This window comes from Pristis pectinata, chromosome 3 (assembly GCF_009764475.1).
Source record: "Pristis pectinata isolate sPriPec2 chromosome 3, sPriPec2.1.pri, whole genome shotgun sequence".
NCBI lineage: Eukaryota > Metazoa > Chordata > Chondrichthyes > Rhinopristiformes > Pristidae > Pristis > Pristis pectinata.
In genome coordinates this window covers 125,026,770-125,050,941 of record NC_067407.1, presented here as the reverse complement: position 1 = coordinate 125,050,941, position 24,172 = coordinate 125,026,770, and the positions used below count along the sequence as shown (strand labels likewise).

Below are 24,172 nucleotides of genomic sequence, written 5' to 3'. Positions count from 1 at the left end.
GAAAATTAGTGAACCACAGTTGCACTTTTATGATAATCTAAAAGCTTTCAACGTAATTTCTCTTCCCAGATTTCAACAAACAAACTCTATACCTTATTGGATTCTAGTTCATGACTTTGATTTGATCTCACAATTTTTCAGTAGCTTAACCAGCTAGCTGGTCCTGGTATCTAATAGCCAATCATTATGTCTGTTTAACAGTCACAGATCCCACCATTAGAATTCACAGTGTGCAGAGTATCCTTCTTACTCAATTTAGATTTAAAAGGGACTTGAGGGGCAACTTTTTCACACAGACGATGGTAAGTATGTGGATCGAGCTGACAGAGGAAGTGGTTGAGTTGGATACAATTACAACATAGAAGAGAAATTTGGACAGGTATATGGATAGAACAGGTTTGGAGGGATATGGGCCAAACACAGGCAAATGGGACTAGCTCAGGTAGGCAACTTGGTTGGCATGGACAAATTCAGCTGAAGGGCCTGTTTCGGTGCTGTGTAACTCTGACTCTGTGATTCTAAATTAAATGGCTGTGTGATAAACCACTGAGTTCCATGGAGATCTCATGAAGTGACTTAACTCTTGCAACAGACCTAAGACAAGGAGCACTGCAGTCTAACACTTAAGAACTGGCTTGTTTCTAACATGAGCCCAACAATTGATTGTAGCACTAGGAATGCCTGAATTACAGGTGATCATCATAGCTGGTCGAGATTGACGGCATCAAAGGGTAACTCACCTGCTGTCAGCTTGGCTGTTTGTTCAAATTTGTTTTTCAGAATGTGGACATCACTGGTGAGGCCAGCATTTATTGCCCATCCCTGATGCCCCTGAACAGAATGGCTTGGTAGACCATTTCACTCAACAACATTTCTTGTGGTCTGGAGTTACACATAGGTCTAAATGGTGAGGACCATGGATTTCTCCCTTCAGGAAATGACAACATTCCAGTAATTTTGCCATCATCATTACCAAATCAAGCTTTTGTTTTAAAGATCCAGGTTATTAACTGAATTTAAAATCCACTTGTACCATGGTTGGATTTGAACTCTAGTCTCTGCAAAGTTAGTCAAGTCCTGTGCATTAGTGGTCCAGTGCCTTGCCATCCCCTCACCATCAGCTGGATTTCTCTGTGTTGAAATCTCACTCCAGAACCTGAGCATCAAGACATGGTTGGCGCATGATTGCATAACTAAATGCCAAGGCATTGACTTCTCCTTCAGGTGGAAGGAAGAGATTCACCGTATTATTCTGAAGCAGTGTAGGAGGGTTTTCTTGGTACCTTGGCCAATGTTTTTGTCCCACAAATCAGTATTTCTAAAATAGATTATCTTATCGCATTGCAGGATGTGAGACCAATAAAATCTGAAAATATTAGAATTACATAACAGGTCAGGCAGCATCTGTTGAGAGGGAGAACTGAGTTAACATTACAGGTCGATAATCTTTCCTCAGAATTGGCTATTCTGACAGTAACTGGAGAGGAAGGTTATCTGAACTTGTTGAATTCATTGTTAAGCCTGAGGCCTGTAATGTGCCGAGTCTCTTAGTGTGTGGAGATATGCTGCCTTTGAAGTAATTACACTTCAGAAAGGATGTAATTAGCTTTAAAACTGAAAAGGATGTAAAACTAGGTACAGAAATCCAAGCAGCTAAATTAAAAAATTCACAATCAATTGGCAAATGTGGGATAATTGCATCATCAATGAAATGATCTTAAAGTGTACCCCATTTCAATTCATTTCATGCTGAATAAAAATGTGACATCATTTTTCTCAAATTTTCTGCCACAATATTTGATATTCTTGATTTGAGATATTTTGACTGTTTTGGTAAAGTAAATATAATGCCCCTTTTAAAATAGGTGGACTCATTCGTATGCTTCTGTCACGTGCATTCATTTCTGGCTTAGATATTTAAATTGGTGTGTAAGTTTAATGGCCTTTTCCATAAATCTTGCTAATATTTTCTTCAGATTGAAACCTCTAGATTTCTGTCTCAACTGAACAATAGCTTCTGAAGATCAGCCAGGTGAATGAATGTCAGAGGCAGATGCTAGACATCAGAGACAGTCAACTGAGGTAGAGATTCTGGAATGGATATAATCATTTAGAGAGAGTACAATGATTAGCTGTCATTTAGTTGATGACCAGAACAGCATTTCTGTTCATTACATGCTATGTGCTTTGAACAATCATGCAGTAAATATATTCCTCATTGTGTTACAGAATTCAATAGCAAAGAAATAGCTGCGAGAGAGATGTGCAGTGATTAGTCCAGTAATGATTTTTAGCTCACATTCCAGGATATTTATGATTACATCAAATGCTGCAATTGTCATTTCATTTGTAGTTCAGTGAAAAATTGAAGGCTTTAAACAAAACATGGGTTTAATGATATTCTGGAATAAGATATCTTTATTAGTCACATGTACATCGAAACACAGTGAAATACATCTTTTGCGTAGTGTGTTCTGGGGGAAGCCCCCAAGTGTTGCCAATCTTCCATCACCAACATAGCATGCCCACAACTTCCTAACCTGTACGTCTTTGGAATGTGGGTGGAAACTGGAGCACCCGGAGGAAACCCACGCAGTCACAGGGAAAACGTACAAACAGTGGCTGGAATTGAACCTGGGTCGCTGGCGCTGTAATAGCGTTATGTTGACTGCTACACTATCGTGCCTATCCTACATCAGGGCATCAGGGCTAAAATGCTTTGTATTTAACTATGGAAAGCATAGTTAGACCAAAAACTGTGCACCCTTGCTCAGATATTGCCTAAGAGAAGAGCACCTAAAATGTACTGATCTTGCCCAGTCTTCCCCAACTTCCTGGCCTATGCTGTTTGAATGGGTTGAGATGTCCCAATTACAGTTACAGTCCCAGATACAGTTACAAAGGTTAAAAGACTTTTAGACAGGTGCATGGATAGAAAAGGTTTAGAGGGATATGGGCCAAACGTCGGAAAATGCGACTAGCTCAGGTTGGCAACTTAGTTGGCATGGACAAGTTGGGCCAAAGGGCCTGTTTCCATTCTGTATGGCTCTCTTACTCTTAGGAAATACAGAATTAACTTCTCTGTGCATGCCTGTGCCTGGATAGCCAACAAGTGAAGCAACCACAATCAGAGGATAGAAACTTGGAATGCCTAGTGGTTTATTCTGGCTCTAATCCTATTGAGATGTGCAGTGTTAAAGTAGATTGAGGTGTTGTGATTGAATAGTACAAGGTAAAACAATAACGGAATGGAGAATAAAGTGTTACAGTTACAGAGAAAGTGCAGTGCAGGTAGACAATAAGGTGCAAAGTCATAACAAGGTAGATTGTGAGGTCAAGAGTCCATCTCAAAGCCTTGATCTTTCTACCTCTGGGGATTGTTTATTTGTGTTTACTCTATCCATATCCTTCATAGCCTTTATCACATCTCCCCATGGCCTTCTATGCTTCAGGGAGAACATCCCCAGTTTCTCCGGTCTCTCCACAGAAAAAGTCTGGTCTTTGTGGGCTTACCTATTTTGATAGCTCAAACTTCAGCTGACATCCTTCAACTCACTAGGTTTTGTCTTTCCTACACCTTTCCACCTCTCTTTCACCACACATTCAATTGTAAAATAGAGTCGAAAGGGGATACATGAACAAAATGTTTGGGTGGTATATGTGTCTAGTTCTTGAAACCGGCAAGATGGCTGAGAAAGTAGTGAAAAGATCATAAGGGGTAATGGGTTTTATAAATAGAGTACAAAATCCAAAAAGTCATGATGAACTTGTACAAAGCACTAATTCACCACAACAGGAGTATTGTGCCCTGTTCTGGACACCACGCTTTATAAAAGATGTGAAGTCTTTGGAGACGGTGTAGAAGAGACTTACCAAAAATATTCTGGAAATGAGAGACCTTTAATGATGTGGATAGACTGGAGCAGCTGGGGATATTCTCCTTGGAACAGAGAAGGCTGTGGAGAGTTGTGATAAAGGTCATGAAGGATTATGGATAGAGTATACAGAAATAAACTATTCCCATAGGTGGAGGGATCAAGATTAGGCATCATAGAATGAAAGGAATGGGCAAAAGAACCAAAAGTAATGTAAAAGATATTTTTATGTTGTGAGTAGGGTGTGAACTTCACTGGCAGAGATAGTGGTGGAGGTAGATTAATAGTAGAATTCAAGGGGGGAGCTGGAAAAGTATCTGAATGGAAAGGATTTTCAGGGCCCAGGGGAGAGAACTGGGAGTAGGACCAGCTGGATTTTTCTGCAAAGAGCTGGTCCTGACTTGACAGGTTGAATGGCCTCCTTCTGTGCTGTAACCATTCAGTCATTATGATTCTGTGAAGTCATTCCTTATGTTACGTACTAGGTTACTATTGGTGAATGTCCCTTTAAGATAGAGCATAGTGGTGTGTGTGTGTGTGTGTGTGTGTTTGTGTGTGTGTGTGTGTGTTGGCGTGGTTACGTCAACAGAAGATAAAGGACGTAATGACGTTTTTGAAGCAGTCAGTCGGAATCAGTCAGAGGAGAGAGAGAGAGAGAGAGAGATCAGCCTGCTAGTCTCTATCGATGGATGAAAAACAGTAACTGTGTCTGTCACTACAATCCACGTGTGGATTTTTGGAGTAATCCAGTGGAGTCCACTTTGTTGTTAACCTGTAGAGGGAAATAGGTATTTGTGTGGACGGCCACGTCTCGGATGCCTTTCGGGGTGGCAGGTACTTCGGAACAAAGCAGTGGAGTTCACCTTGTTGTTGACCTGTAGAAAGAATCAGGTATTTGTGTGGACGGCCACGATTCGAGAACCTTTCGGGGTGAGGAAGATGCAGTGGAGTGGTCACTGCTGAGCAAACACTGAGGTGTCGTATGGGTTCCAAAGTGGAACATTTGGATTCTGTAATTACTCACTATTTTCTCTCTACGTTTTGTCTTCAGTCAACGGTGGTTGTTGAAGAAGCCTTTGCTCACGGTTCACCTTATGGCTTGCTGAACTGAACTTTAAGAACCATTCCTGGACTTGGAGTTTGGGAGTTTGCCACACACACATTACGAGTTTAGCTTTTGGGGTTAATGTTTAAGATTTAACATTTTTACTTCTAACATTCTAACATTTTTACTTTTATTTTTCTTATTATCATAAATAGTTATTAATAAAGTAGTTTTTAACATACATGACTCGGTGTGTTTCTTTTGTTGCTGGTTTGTAACACTTAAAACTGACCTCTTTGACCAAGTTGCACATAATACCATCTGTTTGTGGAGCTGGTTGTCAAATTTTGTTTGAGAATCCTCCTGTGAATTATTACCGTAAAGCTTTATGGGAATGCCTTTTGCTGTTGTTGTGTTAATAATGTAGGATGTGGTCCATACTGAAGGATCAACATTATCCCTGTCGATTTATTGGCTGTTGATACAGAATGGATAGTTACGTGGCTTTACTTTATGGCAATTTACTTTTAATTCCATCAGTGAGCAAATGTTCTAATCTTCCTTAATATTTTACTCTCTGTTCTTGCAAAGATTTTCTGGGAAGTATTTATCATCCTTTGGTGTTCTTCAGTTTTTAAATCTAATCAGCTGATTTGTTTTGTTTCCTACAGACTTAACTCTATTGATGTCAAGTACCAGATCTGGAAGTTGGGAGTAGTATTTACGGACAATGTAAGTAATAATTGGAAGATAGAAGCTAAACTTTTTCTGAGCAAAATATTTTCAGAAATACAAGGATAATGTTCAGGTTTAAGAAGTTTCATTATAAGATAATGACTGCTTAAAGGTTTCTGCTGTGCTATCTTTGTGTGTGTGTCTGTGCATGCCTATGTGTGTGTATCTTTTCACAGTTATATTTTCACTTTGACTTTGACAGTTTCACTTCATTCGAGAGCTTGCAACGACCAGGAACCATGTCCAGCATCAATGGTGTTCTCCTGAGGCAATTCTTCAGGGGGTGCTTTAAACATTATTGGGGACGATAGAAGCCTGTTAGATACATGAGTGCATGATGTGAAAGCTTGTAATGAGATTTAATGCTGCTTTTCTTGATGTCTAAAAGCCACACATGGATACTCTGTTTCGAACTGTTGGATGTGTCTTAGTCCATCCCATTTGGTAGGCTAGGCGACCCAATGGGGATATGATGATGAGACTTGGTATCCACAACAACTGTGGAGGACTGAATTGTACTTGTCTTTCTCTACTCCTATCATGCCAAAAACACCTTTATAGAGGTTCATCTCCTTTCTAACTCGGGCAGGGAAGTCTCCGAGAAGGATAAATTAGTTTCCTGTTGGGATTCTGGCCAGGGAAAGTTTAACATCAGCAGCTTACAGAAGCAGAATTCGTGGCTCAAATGAAACAAGAGTGCATCTATATCACCCAAAATAGCCTATCTGGGGCTCAGAATCAACAAGACTGGAAGACTGGAAGTCTGAGAAAAGATGGCGGCTGTTTTGGATGCATGATAGTGCACTAATGTTGTTAATTTTGCTCCTTCCTTGGGCTATTTCAGTGTTTTTTGGTTTCTACTGAGTTTGACCACCACATTGAGTCTCTTTCACAAGTTATTATACAAGTGGATGCCCTGGGTGAAGTGTATTAAGGAGCAGATAAACTTTATCAGCTTAGTAATGATCCATTATGATTAGCAGAAACCTGCAAATCATAATGCACCAGGAAAGGTACCAGCTGTAGACGAGGTACGGTCTTTACCCATGTAATAGAATCAGACCATGAGCTAACAATTGTGCAGCTTCCTGCACCTTCCCCTCCAGTGAGGAAAAGTCTGGGCAAATTGAAAAAGAGGCTCTGGCCAGTAATCTTTGGTTTACTTGGGCAGAAGTTCCTGGCTAGCAGGTTTTTCACACTGATCATGGACCACAAATTTATGGTAGCAATTTATGGATGCAAGTCAGCCATTCTCCCAATGACAGCTACACCACTGCACCGATGACCATCCTGCTGTTACACCTGGACTGGACTACACATTGAAGTGGATTGCTAAAGCAATGTGCTATCACAGCTAGTTTATGAGAAGGTGACAACTAATTTAGAACCACACACACAAATTGCTGGAGGAACTCAACAGGTCAGGCAGCATCTATGGAGGGAAACGAACAGTCGAAATTTCTGGCCGAGACCCTTCATCAAGACACTGATGAAGTCCTCAGCCCAGAACGTCGACTGTTCATTTCCCTCCATAGATACTGCCTGACCTGCTGAGTTCCTCCAGCATTTTGTGTGTTTTGCTCCAGATTTCCAGCATGTGCAGTCTCTCTTATGTCTCTGATTTGGAACCATGTATTTTTTACTTCCAAGTTGTTGATGACAATTTTCCAGAGACAGCTGAAGAGGTTGCCAGAGGATGTACCCCTGAGGCAGGTGCACAAGTATATTTCGTGAGGGCAGGTGGAATTGGTGATGGGAATGGATGAGGACATTAGACCTCTCTGCAGAACATGAATGAGCTGTCTGTGTGGCAAGGCTACATGAAGTGGGGCTGCAGAGTGGTGATCCTGAAGGTGCTGCAATCATGTGTATTGAAGGATGTTTATGTTCAGCATTTGGGAACGCTCCACAGGAAAGCCAAGGACAGATACTGTGAGCACTGATCTCTGTTGCATTAAAAATCTGATAAAGTCCTGCTCAGTGTGTCTGGACTCCAGGCTAAAGCTGCCCACAACTGCAGTGAAACTGTCCCTTTTAGCAGGTGCACTTTGACTTCTTTCAGCTGGGACTGGACTGTTTCTTCCTGCTGACCGATCACCACTCAGAGTGGTTGGAAATGTTGTCCTTCAGGTTGAACAGCTCTGTAGAATGGCCCATTGAAGCTCTCAGATCAGTGACACTTGGCCTATCCGAGGGACTGGTTTCCAACAATGGGGCAATGGTCTGCACGGTTAAGCAATGAAGCAGCAGTTACTGCATAAGAGGCCCAAGTGGTCCATAAGTCATCAGCTTGCATTGTTTTCACTCATGAACAGGGCCACCCCCACTTCCTCACCACAGGGTATTCCCAGCAGAGATGCTGATGTGTCAACAGTTGTGAACATGCCTGAATTCCATGCAGCCTAATCTGAAATGACAGGTGGGAGAAAAGAGAGGAGTCAGAAGGGACTTTTGTCAAATACCTTCTGAAAATCCAAAGAGCCAACATGTACTTCATTCCCTTCATCTTCCTTCTGTGTTATGTGATCAACTTCACGGGCACCAACATTTTCTTCTCACATTTTAACTTAAACTGAATTTGATTTAACAAACTTCCATGCTGGTGATTGAATTTGCATTCTGTGGAGTCTTTGTCCTCCCCTGTCCTGGAACATAATCATAACATGACCCTGGAATTGTTATGAGCTTGACCTTCACAGCTTACAGGCGCCAGTTTTCTTTCATTGTGATTGTATTGGAACCAAAGCTCGATATCCTGGAACCAGCAATAGTACCAAGCGTTGAGATGGCTAACAATTTTCTAATTCCATCCTCATATAGCTCATGATTTTCTTTTAAAACATAGACTTTTCATTTAGTGGTGAACTTACATAACTGAATATAATGCAAAAAATGTTCATCTTGTGAAATGCATTGTGAATACTCAACAGTAAATCAATGACAATTGGGAGTTTGTTATTAGTTGACATAATTTGCTCTCAGAACACCAAGCACTGTGATTACTGCATGAGGTATTGTTTAATTGCCATTAATTGCTCCCTGGCCATTTAATAGTTGCAAAATCAGTTGAGATTGCTGTGTGTTGAGTGGCAGCATTTGCAAATAAACTTATAAACTGGAAACGTAAACAAAGACTAAGCAAGATAAATCATGTTTAAACTGTTCAATACTCATTTGTTTAAACTGGAGACACAAGCTAGGCAGAGTTTTAAGCAGAATTTCAAGAGTAACTCTATTGACATAACCTCAGAATATCGAGCATTTTCTCAACAGGCAATCAAACAAAGCAGAATTCCAGGTGAGTTTTTTGTACAATTCCCAGTGATAATGTAGTATTCTTTTAGTTTCCTTTCTTTTCTTCTCAATTACAAATCCCATTTACCCACTTGGGAGCCACACAAGTAAATGGGGCTATTTATCTTTACCAAATATGGTAAATGAAAATTGTTGGTTTTCATCAGTTGTCTGGACTTAAGGAACACTTCCTAAAAATTCAAGTACAATTATATAATGTCATACAAGGATATTTTGGCCTTGATTTCTCAGGTGATACTTTAAGTCTCTTACCATAGTTTAAATTAGAAATCATCAAACTCCATTCCATAATTCCAATGGCAGAAGACACAGGCAATTTCCATTCATTGTATACAGGACAATGTTAGAACCCATTGTGGAACTTCTGAAACCTCATCTGATTTTTTTTGGTTCTTTGGATCAACAACAGCAGCTGCTATGTCAAGGGTGTTACCAAAATATCACCAGCACGTCTCCTGTCTGACCAGGGGCCCAAACACCCTCGACCATTGTTATACAACCATCAAAGATGCCTACTGAGCCACCACCCCCCCCCCCCCCCCACACTCACTTTGGTAAATCAGATTACCAGGCTGTGCTCCTTCACCCTGCATACAAACAGAAGCTGAAATGGGAGGATCCAGTACAGAAAGTCGTACAGTGCTGGTCTAAGGAAATAGATGAGCTTCGATGCGACTGCTTTGAGTTGATAGACTGATCCATGTTCAAAGACTCAGCTGCCACCCTAGGTGAGTATGTTACCATCATCACAGACTTTATCAGCAAGTGTGTTGAGGACCATATACCGAAGAGGACAATTCACTTTAAGTAGGAAACCATAGATGAACTGGGAGATCCACTACCTACTGAAGTCTAGGACTACAGCATTCAAATCAGGTGACCCTGACCTTTACAAGAAATTGAGATACAACCTCCATAAAGATACCAAGGGACAATACCAGTCCAAGATTGAGTCCCAGACCAGCCGTTAGTTGTTAGGATTACATGCTATAACAGGCTACAAAATGAAGTCATGCAGCATCGCTGACAACAGCTCATCCCTTCCCGATAAGCTTAACACATTCTATGAACGTTTTGAACAGAAGGGGAGTGGTATGTCACCACCAACCTGACAGCCTCCAATGCACCTCAACCCATAGTCACTGTTGAGGACGTAAGATCAATCTTCCGGAGAGTGAACCCGCAGAAAGCATCTGGCCCAGATGGTGTCCCTGGCCATGTCCTCAGATCCTGTGCAGATCAGCTGGTGAGGGTATTTGCAGACATTTTTAACCTCTCCCTGCTTCGATCTGAGGTTCTCATCTAATTTAAGAAGACAATTATCATCCCGATACTGAAGAAAAGCAAGGTAACATGCCTTAATGACTACCGACCGGTGGCTCTGATATCCACCATCATGAAGTGCTTCAACAGGCTGGTCGTGGCACGCATTAACTCCAGCCTCCCAGACAACCTCGACCCACTGCAATTCGTCTGCCGCCGAAACAGGTCTGCAGCAGATGCCATCTCCCTGACCCTATACTCAGCTCTGGAGCATCTGGACAGTAAAGACACCTGCGTTAGACTATTGTTTATTGACTACAGCTCTGCCTTCAATACTATAATTTCAAGCAAACCCATCACCAAATTACGAGACCTGGAACTCAACACCTCCCTTTGCAACTGGATCCTTGACCTCCTGACCAACAGACCACAGTCAGTAAGGATAGGCAGCAGTACCACCGGCATGATTATTCTCAACACTGGTGCCCCACAAGGCTGCGTTGTCAGCCCCCTTCTCTACACTCATGACTGTGTGGCCAGATTCTGCTCGACCTCCACCCACAAGTTTGCAGATGAGACCACCATAGTGGGCTGGATCTCAAATAACATTGAGTCAGAGTACAGGAAGGAGATAGAGAGCTTAGTGACATGGTGTCATGACAATAACCTTTCCCTCCATGTCAGCAAAACAAAAGAGCTGGTCGTCATTGACTTCAGGAAAGGGGGGGTGGGGAGGGGAGCACAGTGCACATGCAACAGTCTACATCAACGGTGCTGAGGTCGAGAGGGTTGAGAGCTTCAAGTTCCTAGGAGTGAACATAACCAATAGCCTGTCCTGGTCTAAGCATGTTGACATCATGGCCAAGAAAGCGCACCAGTGCCTCCAATTCCTCAGGAGGCTAAAGAAATTTGACATGTCCCCTTTGACCCTCGCCAATTTTTAATCGATGCATTATAGAAAACATCCTATCTGGATGAATCAGGGCTTGGTATGGCAACTGCTCTGCCTGTGACCGCAAGAAACTGCAGAGAGTTGTGGACACAGCTCAGCACATGACGGACACCAGCCTTTGCTCCACAGACTCTGTCTACACTTCTCGCTGCCTCGATAAAGCAGCTAATATAATCAAAGACCCCACCCACCCTGGACATTCTCTCTTCTCCCCCCCCCCCCCCCCCCCCCCCTTCAGGCAGGAGATACGAAAGCCTGGAAGCATGTACCACCAGACTCAGGGACATCTTCTATCCTGTTGTTATAAGACTATTGAGCGGTTCCCTAGTACCATAAAATGGACTCTTGAGCTCACAATCTACCTCGTCATGACCTTATTGTCTGCCTGCACTGCACTTTCTCTGTAACTGTAACACTTTATTCTCCATTCTGTTATTGTTGTACCTTGTACTACCTCAATACACTGTAGTGAATTGATCTGTATGAATGATATGCAAGACAGGTTTTTCACTGTACCTCAGTACATGTGACAATAATAAACCTATTCCAATATGTGGAATTGGGTTGGGAATGGCTGCTATGGTATTTTAAGATCTTACTTGTACACCATCTGCCTTCGGTTGTTGTAAATTGAGTTTATGCCAAGGATTTTCTTTAATTTATTCATTTTCCTGGGATTTGGACGTTGTCAAGGCACTTGAGAAGGTGGGAATTAGCCACTGCCTTGAATCGCTGCAGTCCAGGTGAAAAGACAAAATTACAAATTTGTAAGACAACTTCATCAGCAGGCAAGTTAATCAGCATCTTTAAAGAACAGAAAATTGGTGCTGCCGAAGGTTTTCAGGTAGAATATTAATATTTGTTCTGTTTTCAGATATCTGTGGGTATAACCAGAATTCTATTGCATTCAGTAAAACTTTACCTCTTGTTGGCAATGTATTTCTGCTGTTGTCTGTTTGTAATTTCTATTTCTCTTTGTTTGCAGTCCTTCTTGTACCTTGCCTGGTACATGACCATGTCAGTTCTGGGACATTATAACAACTTTTTCTTTGCTGCCCATCTGCTGGATATTGCAATGGGATTTAAAACTTTGCGGACTATCCTCTCCTCAGTCACGCATAATGGAAAACAGGTACCAAAACATGGGCATATGGGTTTTTATATTTAAATTCACCATAGGAAGTTAATAGAAGAATGCAAAATCCATTAATATCACGAGAAAGGTCTTTCCAGGTAGTTCTTCAAACTTAAAATGTAAAGTATCAGATCTACATGTTCTAATTTAAGTGCATGCATTCTATAAATTAAACAATGAGCCAGATGAATTAACATTAAATGTAGAATCATATGGTATGGAAACAGCCATTTAGCCCTTGCTAACTGTCAGGCAGTGGTTTATACTAATCCTATACTAATCCCCACATTCCCATCGACTTTCTCCAGATTCTAGAACATTACAGCACAGTACAGGCCCTTCGGCCCACAATGTTGTGCCAACATTTTATCCTGCTCTAACATCTATCTAGACCTTCCCTTCCACATAGCCCTCCATTTCTCGATCATTCATGTGTCTATCTAAGAGTCTCTTAAATGTCCCTAATGTATCTGCCCCCACAACCTCTGCTGGCAATGCGTAACGCGCATCCACCACTCTCTGTGTGAAAAAACCTACCTCTGACATCCCCCTTAAATCTTTCTCCATTCACCTTAAAATTATGCTCCCTCGTGTTAGCCATTTTCACACTGGGAAAAGGTCTCAGACTGTCCACTCGATCTATGTCTCTTATCATCTTGTACACCTCTATCAAGTCACCTCTCATCCTCCTTCTCTCCAAAGAGAAAAGCCCTAGCTCACTCAACCTATCCTCATAAGACATGCTCTCCAATCCAGGCAGCATCCTGGTAAATCTCCTCTGCACCCTCTCTAAATCTTCCACATCCTTCCTATAATGAGGCGACCAGAAATGAACACAATACTCCAAGTGTGGTCTAACCAGAGTTCTATAGAGTCGCAACATTACCTCGCAGCTCTTGAACTCAATACCCTGACTAATGAAGGCCAACACACCATGTGCCTTCCGAACAACCCTATCGACCTGCGCAGCAACCTTGAGGGGTCTATGAATGTCAACCCCAAGATCCCTCTGTTCCTCCACACTGCTAAGAGTCCTGCCATTAACCATGTATTCTGCCTTCAAATTCGATCTCCCGAAGTGTATCACTTTACACTTTTCCCAGTTAAACTCCATCTGTCACTTCTCAGCCCAGGTCTGCATTCTATCAATATCCTGTTGTAATTTTCAACAACTTTCTACACTATCCACAACACCACCAACCTTTGTATCATCAGCAAACTTACTAACCCACCCTTCCATATTGTATCACTCACCTACACATTACGGGCAAGGTACAGTGACCAATTAACCAAACCAAGCGTTTTTGGGATGTAGAGGAAACTGGAGCACATCACGCAGTAAGAGGGAGAATATGCAAATACCACTCAAAAATCACCGGAGGTCAGGATTGAACCTGGGTCACTGCAGCTGTACAGCAGCAGCTCTGTTTGCTACACTACTATAGCATTCCTTAAATATGGCCAAAAGAACTGGGGACACGGGAAATGAATGAACGAAAGATGAAACAATAACGGAAAAGACCTTTCCTAAATTTGTCTTTTTAAGATGTCTGAAAAACAAGCCACTGCAAACACGTCTTACAATTTTTCATGATATATGATCATTAATTATTTAATAATGACCTGACATTTTTAACCTCTCCTTACTCCTGTGCAGCTGGTTTTAACTGTGGGCTTACTGGCCGTTGTGGTGTACCTGTACACCGTGGTTGCTTTTAATTTCTTCCGCAAATTCTACAACAAAAGTGAAGATGGAGACACACCAGATATGAAATGTGATGATATGCTGACAGTAAGTGGCATACTGTTTGTGACTGAGTTCACTTGTCTCGTCTGACTAATTTGTGTCTGATTTCACTCTTAAACCTGACAAAAGAACATAGGGAATAGGGGAGGGAGTAGGCCGCTCAAGTCTGATCTTCTGTTCAATAAGATTGTGGCTGATCTGATCTGGGCCTCAACTCACATATCTACCTGTTTCTTGTTACTCTTGACTTCCTGAGTCCAAAAATCTGACTATCTAAGCCTTCAATGTGTCAGCCCCCACAGCTCTCTCTGGAGTGTAGAATTCCACAGATCCATGGCCCAATGAGAGAAGACATTCTTCATGAGTCTGGTTTAAATGGGGAACCCCCAATTTTGAAACCTTGCCCCCTTGTTTGCGATTTCCCCTATGAGGAGAAAAATCCTCTTCTATGTTAGCAACCCCCACAGTCTGGTAATATGTTTCAACAGAACCACTTCTCATTCTTCTCAACCCCGAGGAACATCGGCTCAAACTGCTTAAATTCTCATCAGACAACTCCTTCCTCTCAGGAATCATCACAAAGAACCTTCTCTGATCTGCCTCCAATGCAAATTTATCTGCCTTTAATTTGTAATTCCTATGAATCAGAAAAAAGAAACAGCATTACAATTGGGCTGATTCTAAGAAGGATTCAGAATGAACAAGTTAGTTTTCAATAAAGATGAACTGGGGGAGGTGTCGTCCCGAAATCAATTTTCCCTTTCCGTCCGCTGTAAGTAACACAGTGCCACAAGGTCGATTCGAACAAATACCTTTATTAACAGTGCACCGCTAGGAGAATTCTCTTCAGCACTCACTAAGAGTCGCTTCCCGAGTTCTCCCCGAACAAAGGGCAGACAGACATTTATACAGGAATTGTCACGCACATCCCATGCAAACGGCGCCGCGAGTTTCGGTCAAGCTATAGAGATCCCGAGACAGCTATCACACATTTTGTCTTAGTATAATTGAGTTATAATCAAGGCTTTCAAAGGCAGGTATCACCCTTCATTGTTCAGACCAAGTCTTCACCTCAATGTTAATTACACTCAGTATCACCACCGTCTGACATATCGGAATGGTTCGTTACCCGAAACAAAGGCAGTTAACATACTTAACATTCCAACCTAACTAGTGGGTCAGCAGCTTGCTAGTCCTTGCTAGAGAAATATAAATGCATATATATATATTTTGTTTGCCAGTTATAGGTATGGTTGCAATTCTTAACCCTTCACTTCCTCAGAGGGATGGGTTGAACAAAGGAATATCTTTGATAAGATGTGACCAAATGTGTTATTGTAGTGGTTAGAATCAGATAATGTTTCTCTATGATTGTGTTATGTAATTGTCATTCCATTTCCAATTACCCAAAAGATATCCCATATCCCCCAACAATTTTTATGGAGTACCTATAATGTGTGTAGACCTATCTGTGAGTTGTTACTTATGTGTGTAGACCTGTCTGTGAGTTGAGTTTATGCTACTTCTTTAGGCTTTCCTTAATCTTTCCACTGAGTTTTAAGTGGGTAGGAAAACCTCCATGGAAATCCACCTCAACGTTACATTTCGTGGCTTATCCACACTGCAACTAGCTTTTAGGGACATGTAACTGAAAAGCAATTCATTTTCTCCAACACAGCACATAATAATTTGACCAAAGAAAGTGGGGGAAATGTCTGCAAGTATTTTGAAAATGGCTTCATAGAATCATTGAAATTTACAGAAAGAGACCACTGTGTCTAAGTCACCTCACTGTTAAAAAAATGTATGAATCTTTAGGTTGTGAATTTCCTGTGACAATTTTGTTTGAAATGAAGTGATAGTTTATCATTTTTAGTGGAAAGAAATGACAAATGATTTAGAGATCTTCTGAAGTTGTCACAATATAACCCTGACTGAGCTGTGATTTTTGTTGCAGTGTTATATGTTCCACATGTATGTGGGCGTTCGTGCTGGTGGAGGTATTGGCGATGAGATTGAAGATCCTGCTGGGGATGAATATGAAATCTATCGAATTATTTTTGACATCACCTTCTTTTTCTTTGTAATTGTCATCCTGTTGGCCATCATTCAAGGTATGACATTCTGTGTTGGAGCATTTTATGACTGATTAGTGGTGTTCACAATCTTATGACTGTTTTTCATCCATATAAATATTTCTCTTAATATAAGCTTACAGAACATAGAATAGTACAGGACCAGGCCCTATGGTCCATGATGTCTGTGTTGACCATGATGCCAACTTAAACTAATCCCATTTGCCTGCACATGCTTTGTATCCCGTTGTCCCTGCCTCTTCATGTGCCTGTCTAAATGCCTCTTAAATGTTGTTACACTTCTTTTCAGTGAAGTCACAACATTTAAGTGTAATAACATCTGCTTCCTTCACCTCCCCTGGTGGCGTATTCCAGGCATCTACCATTCTCTGTGTAAAAAAACTTGCCTTGAAAATCTCCTTAAACTTTCTCCCCCTCACCTTAAAACCAAACCCGCTAGTATTTGACATTTCCATCCTGAGAAAAAAATATCTCTGACTATCTACCCTATCTATACCTCTCATAATTATTTACTTCTACCAGGTCATCCCTCAGCCTTCGATGCTCCAGAGGAAACAGTCCAACCTTGTCCAACCTCTCTTTATAGATAATACTCTCCAATCCAGGCAACATTCTGGTGAACCTCTTTTGCACCTTCTCCGATGTGCAATTTGCACCTTCCCATAATGTGGTGACCAGAACTGCACACAGTACTCCAAATGTGGCTTAACCAAAGTTTTATGCAGATGAAACATGAGTTATGTTATACTCAGTGCCCCAACTGCTGAAGGTGTATGCCATACACCTTCTTTATCACACTATCTACTTTAGTTGCCACTTTCAGGGAGCTATAGGCTTGTACCCAAGATCCCTCTGTACACCAGTGCTCTTAATGGTCCTGCCATTTGCTGTATACTTTCCTCTTACATTTGACCTCCCAAGTTGCAAACCCTCACACTGGATTAAACTCCATCATATTAGAGAAAAGTACAAGCTTTCAAAGTACAGTACTGCTAACGCTGGAAATCTGAAATAAAAAAAACAAAGCATGCTGGAAATATTCAGCACATCAGGCAGCAGTGGATAAAGAAATGGGGTGAACATTTACTAAACTGAAGCATAGCTCTTTTTTTCTCCCCACAGCTGCTGCCTGGCTTCCTGAGTTTTTTTTTCTCTCTATTTAACTTATCTGGAGGGAGCCTTTGGGTCCCTAGAGAGTTTCGAGAGTTAAAATTAGCCCCCAGTGCCTTTGAGCAAAAGAAGAGAAAAATCAGACACAAGACTTGCGACTAGAGATTCCCACTGGAAATTTGGCTGTGTGGGTGACAATCAACAATTGAGCCGGGCTCGGTTTAACTCTCCAACACCCACCCCTGCTTTATTTAAGTATAATGAAACAACAGGGTTTGAGAATAGATGCTATGAAGATGTTTCATCTAGTGGGGGAAAGTGGAACTGAGGCCAAGGATTAAAGGTTGATAATTTAAGACTGAGATGAGGAGGAAATTTGTTTCTCAATGAGTCGCACATTTTTGGATTTTTACCCCTGAGAGCTGTGGGAGCTGAGTGATTAAACCACTTTCAAGCTTGAGATCAATTTTTGCATGAGGGAAATCAGGAATGTAAGACCTTGCTTTGTTTTATTTGGCTTGAACCCAAGAACTACAGAGATAATGCTTCCATCAACAACAGTTAAAGCCAGCACTTCAAACTTTATTTATCAATGAATAACACATAGGTTATTTGCATGAAGAGAATAAGAATACAAAAAAAATGGGAATAACAATGCCCGACATATAAACAAAAATTACAATGGATATTTTAACAAAGATAGCAGTAACTATAATCTCATAAGGCTTTATTCAAGACCAACATCGCACTGTTGTGGCAAAAGCAAATACAGCTTTAAAAAGGTACATGAGATAGTGCTTCAAGAGTTATTTGAAATGCAGATACTGCAACACATGGAAAGCTGCAGTTTAATATACGATCCCAGTTGTGGGCATAATTTGCTCCAGTATTCCTTTTAAATTGTGTCCACCCCATGGATAATTATCACCAGTTAATTATCTCTTTGGACCTCACTTATAAATCTAAACTCTACGCCTGCTACTCCATTGACCCTTCATTTCCTCTAAGTGGTTAACGTGGAAACAGTCAATTTGGTTTCTCGATGGCGTGTGTTGGTACCTTAATAATCTAAAACACCATCTCGCTGTGCTGAGACAAATGAACCCATTCTCATTGAACTGTTTTTAAATAACCTCTTTCTCAGTGTAAATTCAGTGTGAATTTCCAAGTGTTAGTTAACCCCGTGTGTAACTGATTACATTTGCCCACTCACCACTATCCCATTTTCAGGCCACATGCATTACCCAACACGAGCCACTCTTCTGTTTTGAGGTTAATTTACCAAATAATCACGGTGATCTTGACATATCTCTCCTCCTTGGTGCTAATGTGCAGTGAGCGAAGAGATTATCAATTGTTTAAAATAATAATGCTAAAGTAATAATGCTTAAAGTAATAAAATAAAAATATTCATTGGCAAGTGCAAGCCATTACAAGGAGAAGGTTGTGAATGATCTTCTCTTAACTATACTTCCTTTTCTGGGGGGAGTTGAAGGAAATGTGAGGAGAATTAAAAAATGCAATTAATGTAGGAATAATGTAGGATCAGTGTAAGTTGGGTGGTTGATGGTTGGTGTTTCTGGATGGGCAGAAGGATCTGTTTTGGTGCTATATTGCTCAACAACACTGTGACATTTTTTGGATGCATTGTGTGCATCCAGATATCTTTCAATCCACCAGATAATGATCCTAAACTCCATTAACAGAGCAATATTCAGCTCTTCTTTTGAAACATCGGCAATCACACCAAAAACACTTGTTTTTTCCAGGCGTCCTGGAAGAACTTTATTATCCACCACAGTGATGTCATAGCTCATGCAATAATCAATGAAGAGACCAGACTGCAATCAGCTTTGAAGTTTGTGTATGAACAGTGCTTGCAGTCAGTCTCCTCAGCTTCTGTGTGGTTCGCTTCTTTTGAACATTTTGATTTACCGAAGGTCTGCTGGGACATTAAAAATCATCTGTGCACACACTTCCTTCATCAGGCAATGTCCTTTACAAGACTAATTGGGATGGGGCAGGGAAATGGAACTAATGGTGAAATCAAAATCAATCATCACTCTTGAATGATGGAGTAGGAATGAAGGGTCACATGGCCTACTCTATTTCTTACTTTCTCACAATGAAAAGATGCCTTAAAATTGCTTAGTATATCCACATTGTGTATATTTTGTGGAATCTATGCCTTGCAGTAGGTATATTTGTGTGAATGGACCTTTAAGAACTGAGTGTCCCATGTTGTATGATATTTCATGCATTGTTGTCCCAGCTCTGCTACTAGTTGAGAGTCTGACTACCTTTCATAAAGGATGTTTAGTTGGTAGCTCCACCACTGTCATTTACCTCAGTGAGCAGCAACATTGAACAGCCTGTACTCACTACATTTACTGTGGTTGGATGTCCAGAGGCTGAGGGTGTTGGGCATAGATGAATGGGTGGCAGACTCAGTCTGACTTCTGCGGGCAAGGTGGCCACGACAGCGCTTCAATTCTCCACTGTCACTGATCTGAACACTGTCCTGCCATCTTGCTATGGGATCTGAGTGAGTGACCGTGTCGAACTGAAGCACCATCACACCATCACAACCATCATGTGTTCTGTAGCCACGCAGAGATCACTGCCCATTCACCTTTGACCTGAAACGTTCACTCTTGTTTCTCTTCCCACAGATGCCATTTGACCTGCTGAGTATTTCCACCATTTGCTGTTTTTACTTTAGATTTCCAGCACCTGCAATTTTCATTTGCTTGCTAAATTCACAGTCACTTCTCTTCCATGAATGCCGAATCTGGTGAAGATCGACTCTGTTCTCTGGTGGGATTTCTGCCTGTCTCTCTTGCCTTGTTCACTCTCAGTGGTTTCTCTTTCTGTTCTTGAAAAAGGGTCTGACCTGAAACATTGATTCTGTTTCTCCTCCCACAGATGCAGCCTGACCTGCTGAGTATTTCCAACATTTTCTGTTCTTATTTTAGCACTGGCAACTGTTGATTAATCTCTAGGCAATTGCATCATTATAATTTGATACAAACAGAGGAACAATGGAGAGATGCCAAGGTGGTCATGAGATGCAAGCCACTTGGACTACCCCAGGAGAAGGCATAGGCAGCAACGCTTCTACCTGCCTTTGATTCAGCAGTGAAGCAAGTTCCCGTTCATTGCCATTGGGCCTGGTGCCCACCTGTTCCTCTGGCACTGCATTAACTTTATGTTCTGGGGTAAATCTCAGGGACATCAGTAACAGTTGTCATTCCACTGTGCAGAGGTGCATTAAACAAGAGAAAGGTTTGTTGCTTGCAAAATGAATGCATTTTATCTCCTTCATCTTGGATGGTTTGTGAAGGGATGATAGGGCCCTATGATTTAAGGTGGTGGCTGGATTACCACAAATCCAAGGTGTCATGGATTCCATTATCAGTCCTATTATCTCTTCAGTGCAATTACTCTCACTGACTAGAAATGGTTGCGCCCTCAAGGTGGAACTTGTTTGCAGTTTACTACACCACACGTTACAAATCAAAACCCCTGTAGGGACTGACACTAAGCCTTTATTTTACAAAGTGATCTCATTCTTGTTTTTAACTTAGGTCTAATTATTGATGCCTTTGGTGAACTAAGGGACCAGCAGGAGCAAGTTAAAGAAGACATGGAGGTAAGAGCTTCAACACATGGGATAGCAGTGCCAGGAATAAGGTTCTGTGCACCTGACCACAGAGTATGTGTCCTTGTCTCTGGAGACATCTTTGGGTTGAGTTCTTCTAGGCCTCGCGTTCTTTCACCGTAGTGGAAGTTGAAGGTCAGATTCTAAAGATGTCAAAGGAATATTTTCTGAATTTGCACAATTAGTGGTGGAGCTTCACTTCCTACTGCAAATAGTGAAGATCACAGGAGTATGTCTCCATTAAAGCCAGGGTCCTTATGAGTACAGTTCAAGCTAAGAACTCTCTGTAAATGGTGGTAGGTAACAGAGGGTAAAGGGAGAATGATTGGCCCCTAGAGAATGCCGGCTTGTCTGGGCCTTCGGCAAATGTGCAATGAAACACAGAAGTTCTAAACTTACTCATCAATAGTTGACACTATATCCTTCAATGTCCTCTGTAGATCAACTTCCCACGGAGTCCTGTGGCAGAGCTCTGTCTTGCTGAGATTCCCCGCCATTTAGCAGGGAATTTGTGGATTCTGTACCATGTCTGACCTGAGCACTGTTTCCATTGATTTCACTGGTTTGTGCTGCTGAGGGTGGAAAAGCAAGGACATGGTAGATTTGATTTTGACATTCAGAAACAGTTGAAGCCCTTGCTGGCATTGACAGCAAACACTGCTGGATGTGGAGTTTTGTTGGCTAGCAAAGGTTTAAAGGGAGTTTCAGGCATGGGGCTTCTTCGTGGAGTTACTTCAACACCATGTTACCACTCTTGGACACTGGGACACCTCCATCCAGCAAGATGGGCATTCCATATCCAGATCAGTTAAATTCAGGAATTGGGTGACTGCAGTGGGTGAGCCATTATTTCCACTGCCAATAAATTGCTAACATAGGGCATCGGTTGAGGATAAGTGCTGGTGGGAATGTGAGAAGAATTTTTTCTCAAAACATGCAATTAAAGTTTGATTTGCTTCAGCAAAAGTCATGGGGAATGGAAGCAAGTCAAAACATCTTTCAAAGAAACACTACAGGTACAACGAGCCAAGTGGCTTTGCCCTGAGCCCAGAAGTTCCATGATCGTAGAGCTCTGACCTTTTGTGTGAACTCTTCTCAAGTTCCATTGGAACACTTTGTTTTTTCCTTAATTTGGAGGAAGGAGAGAGTTATGTGCGATTGTATTTATCCCTTCTCCTTGTACATGAATGTCCAAAAAACAAAGCTATTTGCAAATGCCCAGTTATGTGTTCTGAGATTATTACATTGACCAGGTTTAAATTGTTGGACAAATAATTTTGAGTTCAATTTAATTTCAGATATGCAAACATCTCAAACTTCTTTTCATAACTTTCCCACAGTTTATGAGGTAATTCAGGAATAAAGACCGAGTTGGAAGATGATTGGACAAAACACATGACAGAAGGCTTGTGACTTCCCCACTGATTGATTAAAATCATCAGATGATATTGATCTGCAGTCTATCTAGCCAGTCATTCTTATTTTCCTTTTCTCTCTTTCCAGACCAAGTGTTTCATCTGTGGAATTGGCAATGACTACTTTGACACGGTGCCCCATGGCTTTGAGACTCACACACTGCAGGAGCACAATTTGGCAAATTACCTGTAAGTACTCCCATTTCCTGCTACTCAATCACCCCAGAGGTGGGCCTGCAATCCGGGTTTCAATCAGCAGTGTGGCTACAAAGAAGTAAAGAAAATAAACTGTCCCAGTCAGTGGTGCATTTATAAGGAAAGAATGCAATCTGCCAAAGAAAATAATCCCTCCACAATGCAGAGTTCCATTAAACATCCTTTTATGGACAGAAGCCTTTGTCATCATTGAGCATTGCCAATTCCCTCTGTACCAGCAGATGGAGGTAAATGACTTGCCAAGAAAGTTACTGTACTGTTAAACATGCAGCTTCAAAGTTTGAGTGATGAAATAAGAATGCACACAGATTTGTAACAACGATAGGGCGAGTGAGTTATGCCATCTAATGAGGGTTCTGTTTAAGTTCAAGGGGGTTGTGTGGCTAAGGATCACAAAGCAGCAAAATTTATAGTTTCAGGAGTGAAGGGCAAACGTGATACATCCTCAATTTGCTGAGAGATGGATGAGAGGAAATTGCAGAGAGCCTCGCCATAATCTTCCAAGCATCTGTAAGTCAGGGGTAGTGGCTGAGGACTGGAAAATTGCAATTCCCCATTATCACCTCCTTTGCTTATCAGAGTCCAGCACTAGTAGCCCTCTGTGTTCCCCTGTTCATCTCCCCCCAGCAGCTGTCTCCAACCTTCACACTCCCCTCCCACAGCCTTGCTCCTTCTGCCTCTCTCTTTTTTTCCTCTTTGTCTGCCTCCATTATTCACCTGCCACTGTCTCCCTACTCCACCACACCTCCCTTCCCCTCCCATAGCTGGCACAACCTGCCTGTTATCTTTCACCCCTCGTCAGTCCATCAATCACCTCGGACTCCTGTCTCATCACTGCCCCTGTCATCTTTCTACTGGCCATTTTCGCTTTCCACTCTCAGTCCTGATGCAGGGTTTCGACCCGAAACGTTGACAATTGCTTTCCTCTCACAGAAACTGCTCGACCTGCTGAGTTCCTCCAGAGGATTGTTTATTGCTTCAAATTTTACACCCTTGTTCACAAAAGGGTGTGAGGATGAACCCAGTAACAACAGACCAATTAATTTAACCTTGGTGTTGGGGAAACTTCCAGAAACAATAACTGGGCCCATTATCACTTGGATAAGTGTGAACTGATTAGGGGAGACCAGCATAGATTTGTTAAAGGCAAATCTTACCTAACTTGAGAGAGTTTTGTTTCATGAATTAACAGAGGGGGTTGATGAGAGAAATGGAGTTTATATGGTATATGTGGATTTTCAAAATGCATTTAATAAAGTGCTACATAATTGGCTAATTGTCAAGACTGGAATAAAAGGGGCTGCAGCAGCATTGTTGGAAAATTTGCTTGGCACAAGAAAACAGAGAAACAAAAAAGAAACTCCTGGAGGAACTGAGCGGGCCAGACAACACCTGTGGAACTAGAGGGATGGATGATGTTTCAATTCAAGACCTTGCATCAGTAGCAGTAAAAGGTTGCTTCACCAACTGGTGCCCCACAAGGCTGCATCCGCGGCCCTCTACTCCCTATATATTCATGACTGTGTGGCCAATTTCCGCTCTAACTTCATTTACAAGTTTGTAGATGATACCACCATAGTAGGCCATATCTAAAATAATGATGAGTC

The 24,172-nt window shown here is 41.6% G+C and overlaps 1 protein-coding gene across 4 annotated transcripts in view; it reads left to right on the top strand.

Moving 5' to 3' along the window:
• ryr2a (ryanodine receptor 2a (cardiac)) overlaps nucleotides 1–24,172 on the top strand; it is a 587,454-nt gene that overhangs the window by 549,658 nt on the left and 13,624 nt on the right. For all 4 annotated transcript variants that reach the window (XM_052011297.1, XM_052011295.1, XM_052011296.1 and 1 more), the window contains 6 exons: nucleotides 5,592–5,652; nucleotides 12,171–12,317; nucleotides 13,978–14,112; nucleotides 16,025–16,181; nucleotides 20,861–20,925; nucleotides 22,438–22,538. In XM_052011297.1, coding sequence (XP_051867257.1) covers nucleotides 5,592–5,652; nucleotides 12,171–12,317; nucleotides 13,978–14,112; nucleotides 16,025–16,181; nucleotides 20,861–20,925; nucleotides 22,438–22,538 — 666 coding nt within the window. The remainder of the gene's footprint in view (nucleotides 1–5,591; nucleotides 5,653–12,170; nucleotides 12,318–13,977; nucleotides 14,113–16,024; nucleotides 16,182–20,860; nucleotides 20,926–22,437; nucleotides 22,539–24,172) is intronic.